The sequence below is a fragment of the Triplophysa dalaica genome, chromosome 11, assembly GCF_015846415.1.
Source record: "Triplophysa dalaica isolate WHDGS20190420 chromosome 11, ASM1584641v1, whole genome shotgun sequence".
NCBI classification, from domain to species: Eukaryota; Metazoa; Chordata; class Actinopteri; order Cypriniformes; family Nemacheilidae; genus Triplophysa; species Triplophysa dalaica.
This window is the reverse complement of record NC_079552.1, coordinates 941,320-963,002: the sequence shown is the minus strand read 5'-3', so window position 1 is coordinate 963,002 and position 21,683 is coordinate 941,320. Positions and strand designations below refer to the sequence as shown.

General features: G+C 40.1%; 1 protein-coding gene across 4 annotated transcripts; it reads left to right on the top strand.

The window, feature by feature from the left end:
- Positions 1-288: 288 nt before the first annotated feature.
- Positions 289-20,923, top strand: klc1b (kinesin light chain 1b). Of its 4 annotated transcripts, none has more exons than XM_056760218.1 (15): positions 289-370; positions 6,331-6,599; positions 8,263-8,493; positions 8,599-8,677; positions 8,760-8,988; positions 9,250-9,337; positions 9,505-9,606; positions 10,618-10,791; positions 10,957-11,056; positions 11,462-11,514; positions 11,857-11,921; positions 12,971-13,079; positions 13,384-13,533; positions 19,558-19,685; positions 19,897-20,923. In XM_056760218.1, the coding sequence occupies exons 2-15, from the start codon at positions 6,351-6,353 to the stop codon at positions 20,036-20,038; spliced, it is 1,899 nt and encodes a 632-aa protein (XP_056616196.1). In that variant the 5' UTR covers positions 289-370; positions 6,331-6,350; the 3' UTR covers positions 20,039-20,923. The 4 variants fall into 4 exon arrangements, with proteins under 4 accessions (XP_056616196.1, XP_056616195.1, XP_056616198.1 ...); XM_056760217.1 differs by lacking the exon at positions 289-370 and adding an exon at positions 4,759-4,909; XM_056760219.1 differs by lacking the exon at positions 289-370 and adding an exon at positions 4,790-4,909 and having other exon boundaries at positions 6,348-6,599.
- The last annotated feature ends 760 nt before the right edge of the window (positions 20,924-21,683 follow it).

Genomic DNA, 21,683 nt, shown 5'->3' with positions numbered 1-21,683 from the left:
AAATAGAAGAATAACAAATATATAATGGTATCAATTATATGTTGAGATAACACTATATATTCATTTACTTTTTTGTAAGATTCTCTGTAGCAATGAACATCAAATCAACATCTTACATATATAAATTTACACATACGCTGCTTATATTTTTTATATATAACTGCGAAAACGATTGAACGATTTTTGCTGTTTATTATTTTCGACTATGATGCGAAAGCCACGCCCGCTTAAAAAGATCAACCACCGCCTGCTCGGTGACGTCATTTCTACCGACGCGTCTGTGCTTGCGCGCATGCGCAGTGTCAAACTGATGTGGACATCTTGAATTAAAGGGGCTCCGAGCGATTCCTGACCAAAGCAAACACTCCAGGTGCGACATTTCTCTTCATACCGCGATATTTTGTGTTACACTTGTGTTTGTGTGGTCGCCCATCGAAGCGTGTGTTTGATTTGTAACGCTGTTGGTGCTTTAGATGATGTGTAGATCTGTGTTTCTCCGGCGGTGTGTCTCAAATTATAATGTGTTGCCCACATGAATATTCTTTATGATCATTTGAGTCTCAAATCATGTGTATCGCACACATAGACCGCGTTTTTAGCACTGGGGGTTCGAAACCCAGTCAGTTGCCGACTTTAAACAGCTGTTTTAGACGTCATGATTCATATCAGCAGCTCTTTTGTGTTTATTGATACTACCACACCTCTGAGATGCCCTACAGTGCTGTCTAGGTCATTGAGTTTGGAGTAATAGCCTATATCTAGTTATGTGCTCGCATGTGATTGATTTTTCTCTGTTCAGATCGATAGAATAAGCTGGAGAGAGAAAGAAAGACAGGTTGAAAACAGCAGATGATAGAGAGAGAGAGAGAGAGAGAGAGAGAGAGAGAGAGACGAAGAGATGATTAGCAGAGGAAACAGAGGATACAGAGGAGAGAGATTTGGTTTTGAATGAATCCCATTATTGTTAATAAATTATTGACTATATTATTGTGTTTTAGTCTGTAGGATCCACACTGTACACATTTTGAGCATATACTGTACAATATTGTATTTCATTGAATAAACGGGAATATCATTATATTGGCAGCAGTTGGAAACAGGCTAAAACGAATTTTATGGTTTGTTTTAGATGTGATGTAATGTGTTACACGATTTAAGGTTCAAAACCGCTATATTTTCCACACACCATGCATGTTTGTATCTCCTCTTTGCTCCGCCTCTCTGAAACACAGATTTTTAACAAAGCTCATGTCTCTGAAAAGCGAGGTGTGCTCTGATTGGCCAGTTCACCAGTGTGCAGTGATTGGTGGAATACTGCAAGCGTGTGAGGGGAATGTAACGCCTCTGACCATATTTGGAACATCAGGTTCCTCTTCAATTGTACTGACAGGTACACCACCTTACTTGTGTATACATTTGGGCGGTCTTAGTCAAATCAGACCACCAACTGATGTAGATTTGTGGGGGTGTGGTTACACGAGGTGTTTCAGGCAGGTGTGGGTCAACACTTTTAGATAGAATGACTCTTTTGTTCACAAAGACACAGAAAACACGTATGACCCAAATGACCCTGTTTTATCAGTGCAGTGCTATCTTCATGTTTACTATGTAAATGAAAGACTGCCATGTTCACTTCATAATATTTGGATGGTACTTCAGAGAACACCGTAGTACCTCATGCTGATGGTCTGATAGTTCTCTGGTTTGATCATGTTGTATCATGTGTGTAGCGCTTCTTTACCAAGGACTGAATTAGGGAAAAACTTTTGGAAGCTTTCCAGTTATTAGTTTACATGCATTTCTAGTAATTAAACTCACATGAATACATCTATATAGTTATACCATGGTCTGTTTGAATACTGGATTCTAATTGGCTGGAAGGTGATCATTAAAAGCCTTTAACGCACAGGTAGCACCAGTCAGTTTGATGGCATGTGAAATTTACTGACAAAATAAGCATGATTTTCACCTGTTTGATCTAAAATGACACTGTAAACATCAATAAAAGCTTTAACTTGGCAAATAAACATGGTATAAGCGGGATAATCCACGGCTAGCCTCCGCTTCGTGTCGGTTGGTTCTTTACCACCACGTTGTGAATTAAAATCCTTTAATGCACGGCTAGCTGTGGATTATCCCTTACTTATGTATATTTAAATGAATTAGACGCAGATGAGCAAACAACAAATTTACGCATAGACAAGAAAATATCACACAACCTGACAGATCCCTGCACGACATCAATAACATTGAGAATGGTATAACAGACATTATTAAGTTAGTGGTTTTCAAACTGGTATCTTGAAAACCTGTAATCTGGCCATGTCGAGCGCAGTCCAGCCGGGCGACTTTACCTAATGACCGTGATGATGTAAATGATGTATTTATCATAATAAGTGCGTCTGGGTAATGTCTGATGATACGCTCATGACTGTGTAACCTGTCACACCAGTTCTGTGTCTTTATGTTTTCCCCTTGTGTTCCTGTGCTGTTATGAATGATGTGTCACCACCGCCAGGAATATATTCAGGATTTGATGTGATGTCAAGAAGAGAAATTCACAGTAATCTCAGAAAAGTACAGAAAATCTAATTCATGGATACGAAAACTTCTGAAAGCCACATTCAGTATTCACACACGCACTGTTTGTTCACATTTAAATGTTTTGTTTAGTTGTGTTTGGTGTTGAGTCCTGAAGTATGTTCAGTGCCCCGTCACCAGGGCTTGTGAGCGAGGTCCAGCCCTTTGGAAAGAATCTGACCACATGTTGTGTACAACTGTTCATTTCTTACTGTGTGTGTGTGTCTATGACATCATCAGTTTCAGATTTGGTTCTTCAGGGCTGTGGTTTCATTTGTGTCTGTGGGTTCTCTGTAAGTAGCAGAAGCTCTAGAAGTGAATGTTACACACTTATGAGAATACTCATCCCCATTGACTCCAGTAGTATTTTTGCAGTAAATGGGTGATGAGATCGGTTTGGTTACTGATATTCTTTTAAAGATCTTCCTTTGTGTTCAGCAGAACAAAGACATTTGTAAAGGTTTGGAACAACCTGAGGGCGAGTAAATGATGACATCGGTCCCTTTAAATGTGACTGTTAAGTGTATTTTGGGCTTTTTGAACTTGAAATTAGCTCTTTGTCACGCTTGACATTTAAATGCTAGTTTTCTGAAGAGTGTGTGTGTGTGTGTGGTTTTCTATGTGGAAGGGTTGTAGTTTTCAATAAAGAGTTGTTGACGTCACTGTGCAGATAGATTAAAAGTCTCGTATGGGTCACCTCCAGAATTCTGCTGTCTCCACGGCACACATTGTGTGTGCATCTGTTGTGTGTGTTTGTGTGTGTGGGTAGGGTAAACCCTACGGTACGGGGACAAAATGTCGCCACAAAGAAGGCAATATCCAAAATGCTTGTCCTTGTGGGGACATTTGTTGGTCCCCAAGAGGAAACAAGCTTATAAATCTACAGAATGAACTTTTTTGAAAATCTAAAAGAGCAGAAAGTGTTGTGTGATTGTGAGGTTTAGGGAATATGATAAACAGTTTGTACAGTATAAAAACAATTGCGTCTTATGTCCCCCTTGAACATGGAAACCCATCATGTGTGCGTGTGTGTGCGCATGCTTGTTTGTGTGTCGGGAAACATGCATCTGATGTGTGGCTGATGGTGCTTTGGGGTTGTGGGCTGTGATGGGGTCAGAGGTCACAGCAGAGAGATGTACTCACCGTTAATTATATCACATCAAATACACATGTATTACAGTTTAATCAACACCAGTTTTTACATTTACATTTAGACATTTGGCAGACACTTTTATCCAAAGCGACTTACATTGCTTTATCCTATACATTTTACATAAGTATTTGCAATCCCCTGGGATCAAACCCACAACCTTGCGTTGTTAACGCAAAGCTCTTACCACTGAGACACAGGAAACCTATTTTAGAACTATGACTATGATTTGAGACGCAGTCTTTTGTTTGTGATGTAGAAGAAGTGTGTCATGTGTGTTTGTCTGCTCTCTTCTGTTATACTGTGACAGACGATGAAGGAGCTTCACTGCATGTGTTGACATGTTAGATGCGCTGAACATACGTGAAGTGTTTAGACCTGTGTGTGTTCACGTGTCTTATAGCTGGGGAGTGGCCACAACCTCACATCCACTCTCTCTCTCTCTCTCTCTCTCTCTCTCTCTCTCTCTCTCTCTCTCTCTCTCTCTCTCTCTCTCTCTCTCTCTCTCTCTCTCTCTCTCTCTCTCTCTCTCTCTCTCTCTCTCTCTCTCTCTCTCTCTCTCTCTCTCTCTCTCTCTCTCTCTCTCTCTCTCTCTCTCTCTCTCTCTCTCTCTCTCTCTCTCTCTCTCTCTCTCTCTCTCTCTCTCTCTCTCTCTCTCTCTCTCTCTCTCTCTCTCTCTCTCTCTCTCTCTCTCTCTCTCTCTCTCTCTCTCTCTCTCTCTCTCTCTCTCTCTCTCTGTCTCTCTCTCTGTCTCTCTCTCTCTGTCTCTCTCTCTCTCTCTCTCTCTCTCTCTCTCTGTCTCTCTCTCTCTCTCTCTCTCTCTCTCTCTCTCTTTCTCTCTCTTTCTCTTTCTCTGTCTCTCTCTCTCTCTCTCTCTCTCTCTCTTTCTCTCTGTGTCTCTCTGTGTCTCTCTCTCTCTCTCTCTCTCTCTCTCTCTCTCTCTTTCTCTCTCTCTCTCTTTCTCTCTCTCTCTCTCTCTTTCTCTCTCTCTCTCTCTCTCTCTATGAGGGTGGGGCTGATTGTTGCTGAGACAGGCAGAAAGCTGAAGGAAGGTCACACACACTCTTTCTGCAGCAGTCGATCGCTTCTGCCGGGTTGGCCGGTGTGTTCTGTTGCCGGGGTGACGGGTTTCGGGTGTGTTCGGTTGTTAAGTCATTATTTGTGTTTCAGGAGTGAGAGGTAGGATGAACACAAACACACGCACACACACATGCACACACACACACACACACATTGAGTTCAGTCGTGTTGTCTGTCTGAGGATTGGAGTCATTTGACTCGATCGGTCTTAATCAGGATTTTTCTATAACATTGGTTCTTATAAGAGTAAGTTGAGGTCTTGATGTCATGTTTAGGCCTCTATGTTGCAGTTTGAGACACAGTCAGGATGTTCTGTCCACAGCGTCTGCATTACTGAAGTGAATCTTGTGTGGTTTATCATTGATGCCAGAGCTCTTTAATGTTTAATGACGTTTAACCTTTACTGCTTTAAACATGTTCCACTCGATGGACTCTTTGAGAAACATCTGCGTCATATAGTTTGACTGCATTTTCTGCTTGTCAGAACCTGTGTAAAACCGGAACTAATTCTGTATGTTTTGCATGAGTGTGATGTTTGTGTGCCAACAGGTTTGGTTTTATTTCTAGAAAATCATCATGAGTCTGCTGTTTGTGTGTATGCATGTATTTGTCTGTGTGTGTTTGTCTACACATGTGTGTGCACATTGTGTCTATGTGTGTGTGTGTGTGTGTGTGTGATATGTGTGCGTGCGTGCGTGTGTGTGTGCGCGTGTGTGTGTGTGTGTGTGTGATATGTGTGCGTGCGTGCGTTTGTGTGTGTGTATGCATGCATTTGTGTGCATGCGCACATGCGTCTGCGTTTGTTTGTGTACAGATGGTTCTCGGCTGGAAGCGTTGCATCCTCAGCGCCGGCTCTGCCAACCTCATCCACCACACCCTTAGTATCTTCAGAACACATGTTTGTGGGACTGGAGCTCTCAAACAATGAGATATTTTGAGAAATGTCTCACTGGATTTGTGTTCATATGATGAAAGACAATGGAGATCAGTGTTGTTTGATCATCAACATTCTTCGAAATATCTTCTTTAGTGTTTTAAAGAAGACAGAAAGTCATATTGAAGTTTTTAATGACATGATGATAAATAAATGACAGAATTGTTATCTTGGGGTGAATTATCCCTTAATTACATTAGTCATGAGGTGTCATTATAGATTTGTCACGGTGCACCACCGTGATGAATGTCATCTTACATCCAAACCACCGTCACACCTGTCTGTGCGCTGTATGATGAAGAACCAAATCTGTGCGGTCTCATGTTCACGGAGGGTTTGATTTCTGCGGCCACAAAAAAAGATGTCTGTCTCAGTTATATCTAAGGTTAAATACAGATTTTTCTGTTGCGTATGGCTGTCACAAAGCCATTTCAAACACCCGGATTGGAACATTTCTGCGCGCTCTTTGAATGTCACGCGTGTCTGCGATCTCACAATCTCATTGATGAAGAGTCTTTAGAGCTTCACACGTCTGCGCTCATCTTCACCGACCTTCATCCCCGTCTCCTTCTGTCTGATTTCATAGGTCTGCTTCTCTGCTAGATCATGTCCACGATGGTGTACCCTCGTGACGAGAAGCTGGAGAAGCTATCGCAGGAGGAGATCATCTCCAACACCAAGCTGGTGATCCAGGGACTGGAGGCGCTGAAGAACGAGCACAACTCCATCCTTCACAGTCTGCTGGAGACCATCAAGTGCCTGAAGAAAGATGAAGAAGCCAACCTGGTACACGAGAAATCCAACCTGCTCCGAAAGTCTGTGGAGATGATCGAGCTCGGGCTGGGAGAGGCACAGGTGAGACCGCACCCATGTGATGATGTCGGCAGTGAAAGAATCACATTCAGGGAACACACATATCACAAAATGCACTTTAAGACAAAAGTGTCTGGCAAATATGGTTCTGACATGAGTCAAATACGAAAAAGTGTTAAAGCATAAAAAAGTAAGTGTAGTACTGCTTTTAATTGTTTAAAAAAAAGTTTTCTGTTGAATTTTATTGCATCTTTGATTTTGTTTTTCTAAGCAAAAAATAAATATCATAAATCTTTCCCTGATTTACAGAGGACGCCCACTAATATGTCATTCAGTGTAACAATCTTGACAGGCATATTTGCAACAAAAATCTATTTATGACATAATAAAAGACTATTTGAAGAATTTGGTTTCAAAATGAGGTCATTTTCAAAAATCATGTTTTTATGATGTTATCGTGTTTTTAATGTGTTAGTTAGCTGTATTTCTTTAGTAATCATGGCTTAAATCAAAACAAACCATCTGCAGTTTGATTGATATTAATTGGAATTCACAATAAAAAAGCATGATTTTTTATTTTTTCAAAATCAAATTTTCTCATTTTGGAACCAAACTCTTAAATTACTTTTACCCCAAATTCTAATTAGTTATATATTTTTTTTATTGCCACTATCATAATGGTTTTGCCCATTTGTCAATCAGATTTTTTACTAATTTAAAGGTACAGTCTGTAACAATTTTGCAGTAAAATATCCAAAGCTAGTGTTATATATTTTGTTAAACTGAGAACTTAGAAAATCTCAAATGTTTCCAATTACTTGTAAATCGTGAGTAAATCTCCATTCTAAATAGTGACACGGGGCTTTGCAGTCGCCTGTCAATGGCGTCATATCCGAGTTCACCTTTGTTACCGCCTTTACTGATGTAGAAACCGCATGACAACAGTGTTGTGGACAAATCCGAAAATAGTGTCTAGCGTCTAGCAAGCCACAAACTTTTTTCGAGCAGTCACTGATTTATGGACCACAATTATTTGCAACAATTATAAAACTTTACCTCATCTGCTAACATGATTTCATGTTCCCGTCTGATTAATGGGCATCAGTGATGGAGTTGAAGATAACAGATCTCATCATTCAACACTCCTTCACACCGTCAGCAAGCTACACCATTGTTTTTGTTTTGATCGTGCGCCCTCTAGTGGCGATTATTACATTTACATTTAGACATTTAGCAGACGCTTTTATCCAAAGCGACTTACAAAGAGTTTAGGAGCAATAAGCGATATGTCATACAGGAGCAATAATACATTAAATGCCAATACAAAGTTACTGGTTTCAACAAAAGCTAGACCACTACATGTTGAGATAAAGGGTTAGTGTTTTTTTTTTTTACAAACTGCACCTTTAAGCACAATAAAATGTAATGTGCTCCCTGGTTATTTATATATTTTAATATGTCAGAAGAAGCATGTTGTTTGAATTTGTACACAAATATTTTGTTACACTGAATGACAATTTAACATTATTTCAACCGAATTTGGACGTTTTATTCTCCCAAGACTTATTTGAGACCATAAAGTAGACAATTTACTTACATTTAATCTGCCTTCTATGGATGCAAAATCACTTTTGTAAATATCTTTCGATACAGACACATTAAGGTCTTTGACCCACATGTAAAAGAATCAAATCCTCACTCACAGGTGATGATGGCTCTGTCCAACCATCTGAACGCCGTGGAGTCAGAGAAACAGAAGCTGCGAGCACAGGTCAGGCGACTCTGTCAGGAGAACCAATGGCTGAGAGACGAGCTGGCCAACACACAACAGAAACTGCAGAAGAGCGAGCAGAACGTCGCCCAGCTGGAGGAGGAGAAGAGACATCTCGAGTTCATGAACCAGCTGAAGAAATATGATGAAGATGTGTCGCCTTCTGTACGGTCACGTCTCCGTGTTTCCCTCCTGCATGTTTTCTTTCTCTACATTTAAGGAACAGAATGAAGTAATGTCAGTCACATATTGTCTGGTGTCTGTGTTTAGGAGGAGAAGGACGGCGAAGCCCCTAAAGACTCTCTGGATGATCTGTTTCCCAATGACGAGGAGGAGAACGCTCAAGGAAGTATGAGAGCATTGCTGTCAAACCTTCACGTGTGATGCTCTGTGGTGTTCTGTCATGTTAACCCTGCGTGTGACCTCTACAGTGCAGCACCAGCACAACAGTGCAGCGGTGGCAGCCGCTCAGCAGGGTGGATACGAGATCCCGGCGCGTCTCAGGACTCTGCACAACCTCGTGATTCAGTACGCGTCTCAGGGCCGATACGAGGTGGCTGTGCCGCTCTGTAAACAGGCTCTGGAAGACCTGGAGAAGACATCGGGTCACGATCACCCTGACGTGGCCACCATGCTCAACATCCTGGCTCTCGTGTACAGGTGAGAGACATTCATCTGAATCACTGAATGAAGCTGAGGACTTCACATGTATGATGAAAAAAGGGGTCAGTGGGGTGGTAACAGTCATGAAATCAATGTAATGCACATCTTTGTGTGTTTTTTTTTTGCTTTTTAAAGCGAACCTAATAATGATAGATATATTTAATTTAAAATAATAATTTTCAACTGCACACATCTGTTCAGTTGTGATCTGAATTTGACTGATATTTGACTGATGTCCTCTGTCTGTCTCTTTTTCAGGGATCAGAACAAATATAAAGAGGCGGCCCACCTGCTGAATGACGCTCTGGCCATCAGAGAAAAGACCCTCGGCAAAGACCATCCAGCTGTAAGTGTCATCAGTCTTCTGATCTCAGATCAGACTCGTTGATAGAGGATCATAACTGATTTCATATGATCTGTAAACATGATCTGAATGCATGTCCATTAAATGAGTGGATGTTCTTCAGTTATTAGTAGATATATGAATGTCTAACTCTTGTGTGTGGGTTTCAGGTGGCGGCGACACTCAATAATTTGGCTGTGCTGTACGGTAAGAGAGGAAAATATAAGGAGGCCGAGCCGCTGTGTAAACGAGCCCTGGAGATCAGAGAGAAGGTCAGCACAACGCCACACCTCCACACCACACCCACACCGATAAACCACACCCACTCCAATAAACCACACTCCCTTCCAATGAATGACACCTATAATCATGCCCACACATTGAACCCCACACAAACACACAGAAGGCGGTCCAACATGTAGCCACACCCAATACCATGAATAAACCTATAAACCATGCCCACATAGTAAACCACACCCACCAACAAAACACCCAATAAACCACGCCCACACCCACTCCAATGAATGACATCGATAATCATTGAACCACACACACAGAAAGCAGACCATTAAACCACGCCTACACCCTGTAGCCACACCCACTCCCATGAATGACATTGATTCACATAATCATGAATGACATAATCATGCCCACACATTGAACCACACACACACAAAGCAGACCCATAAATCACGCCTAAACCCTGTAGTCACACCCACTCCCATGAATTAACTCTATAAACCATGCCCACACAGTAAACAACAACCCCATACAACATGCAATAAACCATGCATCATGCAGCCACACCCACACAAATAAGCCACTCCCATAAATGACACATAAACTATGCCCACACATTAAACCAGACCAATAAACCATGCCCACACCTTGTTACCACACCTACAAACCACACTCACGCATAAAAACCACACCCACTCTTTGGAATGGCAGCTTTCAACCACGCCCCCACACACGAACCAGACAATTTAACCACACCCACAAATATAGAGCACACCCATTTTCATGAATGACTCGCAAATCAAACCAATAAATCACAGCCACATGTGTTACCACACCTATGAATCATGAGCAAACCCGTAACCATGGCAACACCTTCCTTTAATCATCACATCAGCATCATATTGAGCCGTGTTAAATGACACAATTATCAGCATTCAAGAAGTTCTGATGGAACCAGCCACGAGACACGAGTGACACGAGACAGCTCAGAAAGAGCAAATGATCTTATTGTGTGTGTGTGTGTGTGTGTGTGTGTGTGTCAGGTGCTGGGGAAGGATCACCCTGACGTGGCAAAGCAGTTGAACAATCTGGCTCTGTTGTGTCAGAATCAGGGCAAGTATGAGGAGGTGGAGTATTATTACTGCAGAGCGCTGGAGATCTACGAGCGTCGACTCGGTACAGACGACCCAAACGTGGCCAAAACCAAAAACAACCTGGTAAGTACTGACGTTCTGCTGGAGTCACGTTGCATTTGGATCAACAACCATTGTCAGATGTTTTGTATCTAGTCGTGGATCTTTACAGGGTCGTGTTGTGTTTGATCATCATTCAGTGCTGCGTAAATGACCTTCATCATCTGAAACATTCTGGTGTCTTCACAGGCCTCCTGCTTCCTGAAACAAAGCAAATACAAAGAAGCTGAGATTCTGTATAAAGAGATTCTGACCCGCGCTCATGAGAAAGAGTTTGGCTCTGTGGATGGTGAGTGGATGATGTTTGTTATTCACACCGCTGGGGCTTTTGTGTTTGTTAAAGGGATTCGCGAGAGAGGCGGCAGACAAAGAGTGAACTGAGAACATCAGCTTGTGCTCGGAGAACTCGACCTTCAGAGATATGGAGACAATAAAGCACACGCCTCTGCAGAATTCAATACACTGATGATTATAGTCCTTTAAATCCACAGGATTATTAAACTACTGCAGGCAGCTTGATCGACTGAATTGACTTTTGAAAGCAGCACCACATCTCAGTTATCACACCATCAGATATTAATCACATGACATCAGTCTGTCTGTCCAGCGTTTGAAACTCAATGTGGCTTTGATCAGAGTGTGGGTTGCCCCATTGCATCATGGGTAATGATGTCACCTGTGTGTCTGTTTATAGCTGAAAACAAACCCATCTGGATGCACGCTGAAGAGAGAGAGGAGATGAGCAAGGTCCGTACATGTGTGTTGTGTTTGCGTGCATGTGTTTGTGTCCGTGTGTCTGTGTGTGTAAGATAATTACTTTTTGTCTAGGTATAGGTTGAAGAGTCTAGTCGATGGAACACACAAAAGTTGTGTGCGTGTGTATGTTGTGTATGTCTTGTGTTTGCGTGCATGTTTGTGTTGTGTGTGTGTGCTTGCATGTGTCGTGTGTGTGTGTGTTGGTGCATGTGTGTGTGTCTTGTATGTCTTGTGTGTATGCGTACGTGTGTGTGCGTGTCTGTGTGTGTGTGTGTGTGTGTATGCATGTACGTGTGTGTGTTTCACTCCCATTGAACCTCTTCTGATGTTCAGGGCAAGCCGAGAGACACACCCTATGGAGAATATGGAGGATGGTACAAAGCCTGCAAAGTCAACAGGTGCAAACGTCACAAACATGCTTTCAGTGTTTAGTGTTAGACATCAGACAAACAGTTCAAGTTAACTAAAATATCTAATCACATATTTAAAAACAACAACACTTATTTCTCGCTAGAAATGAAATCAGACGTTGTTGAAAGTGAAAATTAAACTCACATTTAAACAAAACTATGCTTCAACGGGCGTTTCGGCCGACATTTTATTTTTCAAGCTTGAGCCTTCTCGACCAATCAAGTTCCTTGCATGTTGTTATGGAAACAACAGGTCTCTGTCATTGGTTAGCTGTGAAAAAGGAGCATGACAGTGCTTTTTTCAGAAAAGTTAAAATTTTTCAACCTCAAAAGTCACTCAAAGCAGCAGAAAAAAACGCTGCCGCTGGCGTTTAAACAAGAGCGCTCAAGCCGCTTTAAGAGTATAAATTAACTAAAACCAATGATGTCATTGTAAAATGTTTGTCATCTTACATCTGTTCACATACAAAATTTATTTATATCTGCACAGCATCAATTCTCATGACATCATCAAAACACTAATGCTGCGTTCCGATCCGCACACTATCCGTCCTAAATAGTACTAGAAAGTAGAATTGGTATATCCTAAATCGTAGTAAATTGAAATTAATTTTCCAAAGATTACCGGATGGTCTACTACTTCCGGTAGAAATTGGACGTGCAGAATGATGCACACTCTAACGGCTAATATTACCCACAACCCACCGAGAGTAGGCGTAGTTTAGTGATGTTTCAATGCGTTCATAAAATGAAACAACTGATGCGTCACTAAATGAAAAAATATAACTAAAGAGTTGACATGACATATGAGACAATGATTGAATAAATACTTTAATGAAAAGAAGAGGTGTATTTTGATGTGTGTGTGACAGACAATGTTGTCTAGGCAACAACGGCCACTTCCCCTTCCTGTTAGCATGTCCTGGTGTAAATGTATATAGACTTTTCCATAAAAACAGTACATACTTTTAGTGCATAGTATAAGTAGGTGAATTGGGACGCAGCATAAGTCTTTACGCTCTGTCATGTGTGTTCAGTCCGACAGTAAACACGACGCTGAGGAATCTGGGAGCTCTGTACCGCAGGCAGGGAAAGATGGAAGCCGCCGAGACGCTGGAGGAATGTGCCACGAGATCCCGAAAACAGGTGTCGTACACACCCCACACGTGTCGTGTCACAGCTGCTAATGCTTTCTCTCTTCCTCCAGTCAATACTGGCTTTATTTCACCATGTTCTCTCTTTTCTTCTGCGTTTCTGTGGACTCCAGAGCAACTCAGTAAGTTATTGTGATGCTCTAAACATCAGTCACAGCTCATTTCATTCTGATCTGATCTCATCCCGTCACTAAACCCACCCGCTGTCAAACACACAAACACTTTGATCTGTTTCTCCATCGACTCGAGCCAATCGGGCTCTCGTCTCACCTCGCATGTGTTGGTGTGTTCGTCAGGGTCTGGACCCCGCGCATCAGACGCGTGTGGTGGAGATCCTGAGAGATGACGGAGAGCGCAGACGCAGTCGAGACAGTCTGTCCAGTGTTAAGTACGAGAGCGCTTCTGAGGGGACAGATGAAGTGAGTATGGGCGTAGAGTGGAGCGGGGTGAGTACACATCCACATCTCCACCAATCACAGCTCAGCAGACACTCAACAGATGACATGTCATCACATCATTGAATACAAGTTCGTATTGAACTGAACAGATGAGTAGATGATTGACTGTTGACCAATTGAAAACCATCAAGCGATGCGGGTTAAGACCCGTTCACACCAAGAGCAAAATCTATAACAGTATATCTGTAAAAGTCAGCTTTTTTCAAAGTTTACATGCTGCACTTTTCATATTTTAAGTGTCTTTAAAAAGTATTTTGTTCTTTTTTTTGTATTTAGATTTAGTCAACAATCTTTTCTAAGCCACCCTTCACTCTGAGAGAGTGCTTTAACAAATAAAGGAATTAGTTTAGATGCATTAAAACAAATGTAATGATAACCTTAACCAAAAAGAAGAGATCAAAGAAAAATTGGTTATACGCCATTTAATGATACTTGTAACAGGTACAACACAATCCCATTTATAATTTTTATTTATTTGACACATTCCCATCAGCTTGTGATATAACAGTTATTCATATTGTGTCATTCTGTGTCTAATCAAGATGGGGTCCCTGGCTCGAATTCAAATGTAGTTACCCCCAAAAAAAGGTTAAAGCACAAGAATATAAAAGGGTGTTAAAGGAGTACCTCACTTTCAAAAGAAATGTTCTTGATAATTTACTCGCCCTCATGTCATCCAACATGTGTATGTGTTTGTTTCTTTAGTGGAAATGAAATGAAAGTTTTTGATGAAAACATTCCAGGATTTTTCTCCATATAGTGACTTCACTGGACTCCAAACACTTAAAAGTCAAAATGATTCAGTGCAGCTTCAAAGGGCTTTAAACCACACCAGAACATGAATAAAGATCTTATCTAGAGAAGCCATCGCTCATTTTCTAAAATAAAATAAAAAGTATACACTTTATAAACACAATTGCTCACCTTGCTCTATTCTGAGATTCACATTCATGACTTCACATAATACGGAATTACGTTTTACGTGAAGTCATGAACGCGCATTCTTTTCGACTAAAGAAACAAATACATAAACATCTTGGATGACATGGGGGTGAGTAAATTATCATGAAAATGTATTTTGAAATTTTAGGTATCTCTAAGATTTCTTGAGTTACAGGCATGCAAATATTGTTTTCTCATTTTTGAACTGTCACCATTGGCATAAAATACATGAAGGTTTGCTCAAGTTATAAATCTCTGTAAAAATAAAATAAGGATGCTCGCATATTTCTCATGTCATTTTTCACCCCCTCTACAAATTTGTGTATTGCTCAATAACTATTGGGAAAATATTCCAAACTTAGTGTTTTTGACACGGAATGACCCTATAATCAATACATTTGACATCCATATTAAAGTCCCGGTGAAATAAAAAACTGCAATGACTATTTTTTCATGAAATATTGCAGCGTGCATTGTAAATAGTTGATCAATGTGGGTCATTCTCTTTTTATAAATTTGTGTGCCCTCATAATCTTTTGTTAAAATCTTATAATGGACTTCCGTACTGTAATCACTATCCATCTTACATGTTACACGGCTTGGGCGGAGTATCTGTTAACTCCTCCCCTTCAACTGTCAGTCTGCTGCTAGGTCCTTTTCAAAATGCAACGGATGTTTTTACATCCAATCAAATTGCAGAGAACGACAAAAGCCACACCCTTACTTTCCTCATTCGAAATTCCATTTCATTGGGAAATGCGTCAAAACACGGAAGTAAAAACAATCGCAACTTCTGGTAAATAATAGTGTCTTTTGATCTGATTGAAAAATCTGATTCATCCTCTAACAAGAAACAATGGAAGTTTAATCTCAGTAATGTTATAAATAGTGTCTTTTATTTTCTTAATGAAGGATTTCGATTGCCTGTCAAAGTTTTATGTTCATTATCCTCTAACTACTGATTACAAAAAGATATCTACAATATCCAGTTGATTTCTGTATAGTTATAGTGATTGTTCTTGGTGTGTACGGCCCTTTTAGTTCATAGATTAAGAATTATTGTGATGTTATGGTGTCTGTTGAGTTGCGTTGCTGTTGCTGTTGTGTTGAATATCTGAATGAATTGAAGCTGATTGTGTGTCCTGGCATGTTAAAGCTGCTTTATTCACATGTGTCTGTCACTGCCTGAACTTTATTTAAACATGTTGTTTTGTGATTTGTTGCTTGTGATGTTGTCTGAATGGTGTGTTTGTTCTGAACGTGTTCAGATTTTCTGCATGCGTCACATGCTCATGTGTTCAGAACGGCTCATTAACACACGTGTTTAACATGACGCTACATCACACCTTCAGCAAACTCTAATCTTCTCATCAGTTTATTTGAGGGTCTCATTTGTGTTGTTTTGAAGAGCAAAGGATGAAATGTTTTGAGGATGCCGAACAGAATCGTGCTGAATGTCTGATGCAGGTGGTGTGACAGCGTCTGGTGTGATTGTGTGTTTTGTGTGATTTCTCAGGCTGTGCGTGTCCGACTGTGGATGTGAAGACGACATTTATGAACGCAATAAATCATGTCATCTGTGTGCACTTCTGTGTGTCACGTCTGAGTGATGTTAGTTTTTCATGAACACCCGTCCTGTCTTAATAGTCGAGGAAGTGACGTCACCGGCACTGTGCACGTGGTGAAGATGTCACTTCCTGTAGATGTGGAAACAGGAAGTGAAGAATAAATGTGTCGTGATGTCATGTGCATGAGAGCATGCGTGTCGTGTCGTTGCGGCTGCATGACCTGACTGCGCTTACCGCTCACTAATGCTGTTTGTTACTAACCATCCACGTCGCTGCTGCCGTTTTCATGACAACCAATCAGCCAATCACACGGGGGTTTTCAGCGGTGTGGATTGTACTCTTCCCCTCTCCTTGCATCCCTCATTACATCCACAGTCAGAAAGAGAGAGAGAGAGACAACTAGTTGACATGATACACATGTATATAATAAACACATTGACATATGACACACACAAACACACACAAACGCACACACACGTGTTTAGTGCAAATCGAGTTGGTTTTCTCACCCCTGCAAACAGCCACTAACTCACAATAGTCCAGAAAGTCAAGTGTTGGTGTCTCTCACTGTTGTGTACTGACCAAACAATCTACTGCTTGCAATAATTGTGAAATTTATAAAATATGGTACAAACAAAGCAGTCAGCTTATAAATAATAACAAAAATAACAATTTATGAATGTAAGCAAAAAAACGCAATGAACTGGAATTAAGAAGAAGAGAGCATCTAGAAACTTTTCTGCACGTTCACAAGTCAAGTTTTTCATTTTTAAATGTGTTTTTATTTTAATATGTTTATAGATTTTTACATTTGCTATAAATTTATACATTTATAACAAATGATTGTATACATTTAAAATGTATATTTGATTTATGTTTTCTTTCATTTTTGTGAACACATTTCTGTTGAGTTTTGTGTATTGTAGTTTCAGTTTTAGCCATAGTAATATCATTATCAGTTTCGTTTCTTGGTTAGAATATAAGTTTTATGAAATGAAGCAATTCTATTACATAATAGTATATTTTATATTATTTTATATAACATTTATAAGATAATACATAACAAACTTGTTTATATGGAATTTTAATTTAATACAATTTTTTTATTATGATAAATAACCCAGCAATAATGATGACTGTAGACGTGAGATTAGCTGTAGTGAATAAATCTATATATTTTTGTGCATAATGTACACAACACTGTTTTCAGGGGTGAGACTGGGTCAGTCAGTCAGTCAGGTCACACACATGTGTGTTTGATGTGAACACTTAACGTTGTGTGTTTTCTCTCTGTGTGTTTCTCCTTTCATCAGGTGTAAAGAGTTCTTCATCTTCTGTCCCTCAGACATGAGTGGGGCGAGTTGTTTGTTCATCCTCTGCCATTCCGGGTGTTTGGGAAACACTTTCCTTTAATACTCCCGCTGTTTATTGATCTTTATTATTCTGAGCGATCGTCTCGTTTCTCTTCTGCTGTCAGCTTCTGATGACGTTTGTTTAATATCTGTGTGTGATCCATCATGACCTCTGATAATCATATTGACATTTGACTTCTCGTCTCTCTGTTTGTGCTTTTGTATTCAGTGGCTTCAGATTCACTGGTGGCATTTAAGCATATTTCACAAAGCCACACACGTCATAAATATCTTTGTTTAAATGAATGATGATAAATGATGCTTTTGTGTGGCTTGAGGCCATGACACAGCATGTGTGATGAATCGAAACACAACAGAGGAAGATGTACGTGAGGTTTCAGTGTTAAGAGGAGGACACTGTCCTTTATATTTATGTTTACAGTGTTTGCCATGATCGTTTGCTGTGGATTTGAAGCATTAGTGGCCATGTTCTTCTTACATGAATTATATATCGAATCATTATACAAAAAACAAATGATTGTGTATGGAAGAAACACACCTGAAGACCATTGTGTGTTAAAAACAGAACAATTCAGTTTTGAGTTTAGAACAAAACAATTCACATTTCAGTAAGCGACACTGCTGACCCACAGATAACACACACACATGAACGCACACACATTCATACACACTTTTTCTCTCTCTCACACACACTTTTTCTCTCTCATGCAAACACACACATCCACACGCATGTGTGCACACACATCTACACACATACACATCCATACACACACAGCCATACACACTTTCTCTCTCGCTCACACCAACATCCACACACACTTTTTCTTTCTCTCTCACACACACACACACACACACACATATCAGTGTTGATGCATCAGTCTCTCTCTCTCTCTCTCTCTCTCTCAGTCTCTCTCACACACACCTTTTCTCTCTCTCTCTCTCTCTCTCTCTCACACACACACACACACACACATACTTTCTCTCTTTCTCTCTCACTTACACACATCAGTGTTGATGCATCAGTTCAGTAAAAAGACTTACAGAGGTTTATTTTAGGGTGTAAAATCATGAGTACAGTAGACTACAGTGTGTGTAATGATGCCTGTGGTAGTAACAGTGCAGATGTTTCATTTATTATATCTCATTGATTGATTACACACCATTCCATCGCACACACACACACACAACAGAAGTGAGTATGATCCAGTATAAAATGAGCAGATGTTTATTATTATTCTAAGTGGAGTGTTTAGTGGACTGCTGGTTATTTATTGAAGCTCATTTTCTCTCTGTATGTTTGTTTTCTTATGAGCAACTGACGCTCTGTGTTCACTATTAGAGACAGTAGATGAGTCTATATGAAGCTATTTACTCCTCTCTTTGCATTGTGATGCTTGTTGATAATCTCAATAAAGACTTCACTTCTAAACATTCAAGGTCATGAGCGTTGAACATTATTTTCATAGAATGTAACTGATGGAGTGAAATGTTGTCTTGTAAAGATCTGTTCAGATTTTTCTGACTATTACAAATAACTTTAATCTTAGATTCTGGAATTCTTCAGAAGAAACGTAGTTAAGAGAATTGAATTTAAATCATCATTCAAGAAGTGTTACACACATCTAAACGGAAGGTATTTTATAAACAACATAAATCACTTTGTATACAAGTATAAATCTAAACATGGTAAAACTCAGAAAGACACAAACATCTAAATTTACATTACAGATCTCTTTGTGTGTGTGTGTGTGTGTGTGTGTATTATTGAGCAGGTGTGTGTTATTGTTCAATGTCCAGGGTTGTTGTTGTGTGTTTGTGTGTATTATTGAGTATGTGTGTGTCTGTACGTGCGTGCGCACATTATTGAGCGTGTGTGTTATTGTTCAGGATTGTTGATATCTGTTTGTGTGTATTATTGAGCCTGTGTGTGTGTGTGTGTGTGTTATTGTTCAGGATTGCTGTTTTGTGTTTGTTTGTCTTATTGAGCCTTTGTGTAGGTGTGTGTGTGAGTGTGTGCATGTGTGTGTGATTTTAGGATTGCTGGTGTGTGTGTGTTGTTGAGCGTGTGTGTGTTATTGTTCAGGGTTGTTGTTGTGTGTATTATTGAGCCTGCATGTGTGTGTGTGTAGGACGGCAGTGGTGTTCTGCAGCGCAGCGGTTCTCTCGGGCGGCTCAGAGATGTTTTTCGCAGGAGCAGTGAGATGCTTGTGAAGAAACTGCAGGGCAACGGACCTCCAGATACACAAACCGCCAACACGTATGACCTCACACCACACACCCCTTCTGACCTTAAATTATTCATAAATACTCATTTAAAAAGAAAGTTTTATCAGAACCAGCCTAATTTATTATTGACCCGGAACATAATGGATCATACATTGACAATTATTCATTTAGCAGATACTTTAATCCAAAGTGTCTTTGTTGCTTTTAATATTTGTTGTTGTTTATTTTGTTTTGGTCCACAGTATGAAACGTGCCGCCTCACTCAATTACCTGAATAAAGCGGGCGATGACTCGTTTCAGAATTCAGGCGTTCGGAGGCTGCGTGACATTCGAGGTTTGAGCTCCAGTAATGTGGATCTGTTCAGCGCCAGTTTAAAACCCTGAAGATCAAGCAGCCGAAGTCTTCATATAAACACACACACAGATGAGCAATAATGAATCAAGATCAGAGAAATCTTCAACCATCACAAACTCTGTTCTTTCACCGTTACTGAGCTTTTCTATTTTATTCTTTAAAAATGATTTGTCCATTCGAGATTGTGTTTATAAAGCTGGAGCAAAATCATGTTTCTTTATGTTTTACAGAGATCTGCGTTTCTTTGTCTCCTGAATGAGATCACTTACTTTATGTATCGTATTATCAGAATAATTAAATGATTTTAACTTCATTCATCTGTATAGGATTTGTTTTATAATGAGTTTTAAAAGTAAGAACGACAAATGAAAGCGTGCCATAAGAGGAGGAGGTGTGTTGTGTGTCTTCCGTGATGCTGTTAAACGTCTTCAGATACCGCCCCATTGAGACCTTTAAACACAAACCTGAGCAGTAATTCATGATGTATATTTCCAGAGATTGTGATTATTTAATGGTATCTGTATTTCAGTTGGGTTTCTATGATGTACTAATCTTGAGTTTTCATCAAGTTTCATCTAGAAAATCAGGTGCAGATAAAGTGACCTCATCCTGACAGCTGAATGTGCCTTTCTTCCAGATTATGATGTAAATGTTGCTGATGTGTTTATGAAGGAGAATGAGGAACGTGTTGATTTTATAGTGTCTATGTGTAACGTGCACCTCACCTGATCACAGAGATGTAAATAATCAGCGATCACTTCAAGCCATATGTAAAGAAATGGAAATGATTGACCTGTGGTTTTGAATCTGTGTTTTTAGTGCTTTAGATATCATTCATGTCAATTGTTTTAGATGAAAATCTGATTTGTTTCTGTATTGCACAAATTTCATGAAAATAAAAAAGCGTGCCGACATTCTCTGCATCCAGACTGTTTCTTCTGAGTAGAGAGCCAAACACCGTTGGTCCAGATTTAACTTCTTTCGTATGAACACAAAATCACATGAAAGTCAATGTGGACCGACAGTTCTCTGTCACAGACATTCTTCAAAATATATTCTTCTGCGTGTTCTGCAAAAGAAAGAAAGTCATGCGGGCTTGAAATGATAAGAGGTGATTAAATGACGACAGAATTTTTGGGCTAAACTACTCCTTTAACAGCGCCCTCCAATGTCAATATAGATTACAGTGGTCAACCAAATGGAAGAAGGCGGAGTTACTGGTCAATCAAATGAAAGAAGGCGGAGTTACTGCCTAATTAAATGAAAGAAGGCGGATTTACTGCCTAATCAAATGAAAGAAGGCGGAGTTACCTGTCAATAAAATGAATGAAGGCGGAGTTACCTGTCAATAAAATGAATGAAGGCGGAGTTACTGCCTAATCAAATGAAAGAAGGAGTTACTGGCCAATCAAATGAACGAAGGAGTTACTGGCCAATCAAATGAACGAAGGCGGAGTTACTGCCTAATCAAATGAAAGAAGGCGGAGTTACTGGTCAATCAAATGAAAGAAGGCGGAGTTACTGGTCAATCAAATGAAAGTAGGCGGAGTTACTGCCTAATCAAATGAAAGAAGGCGGAGTTACTGGTCAATGAAATGAAAGAAGGCGGAGTTACTGGCCAATCAAATGAAAGAAGGCGGAGTTACTGCCTAATCAAATGAAAGAAGGCGGAGT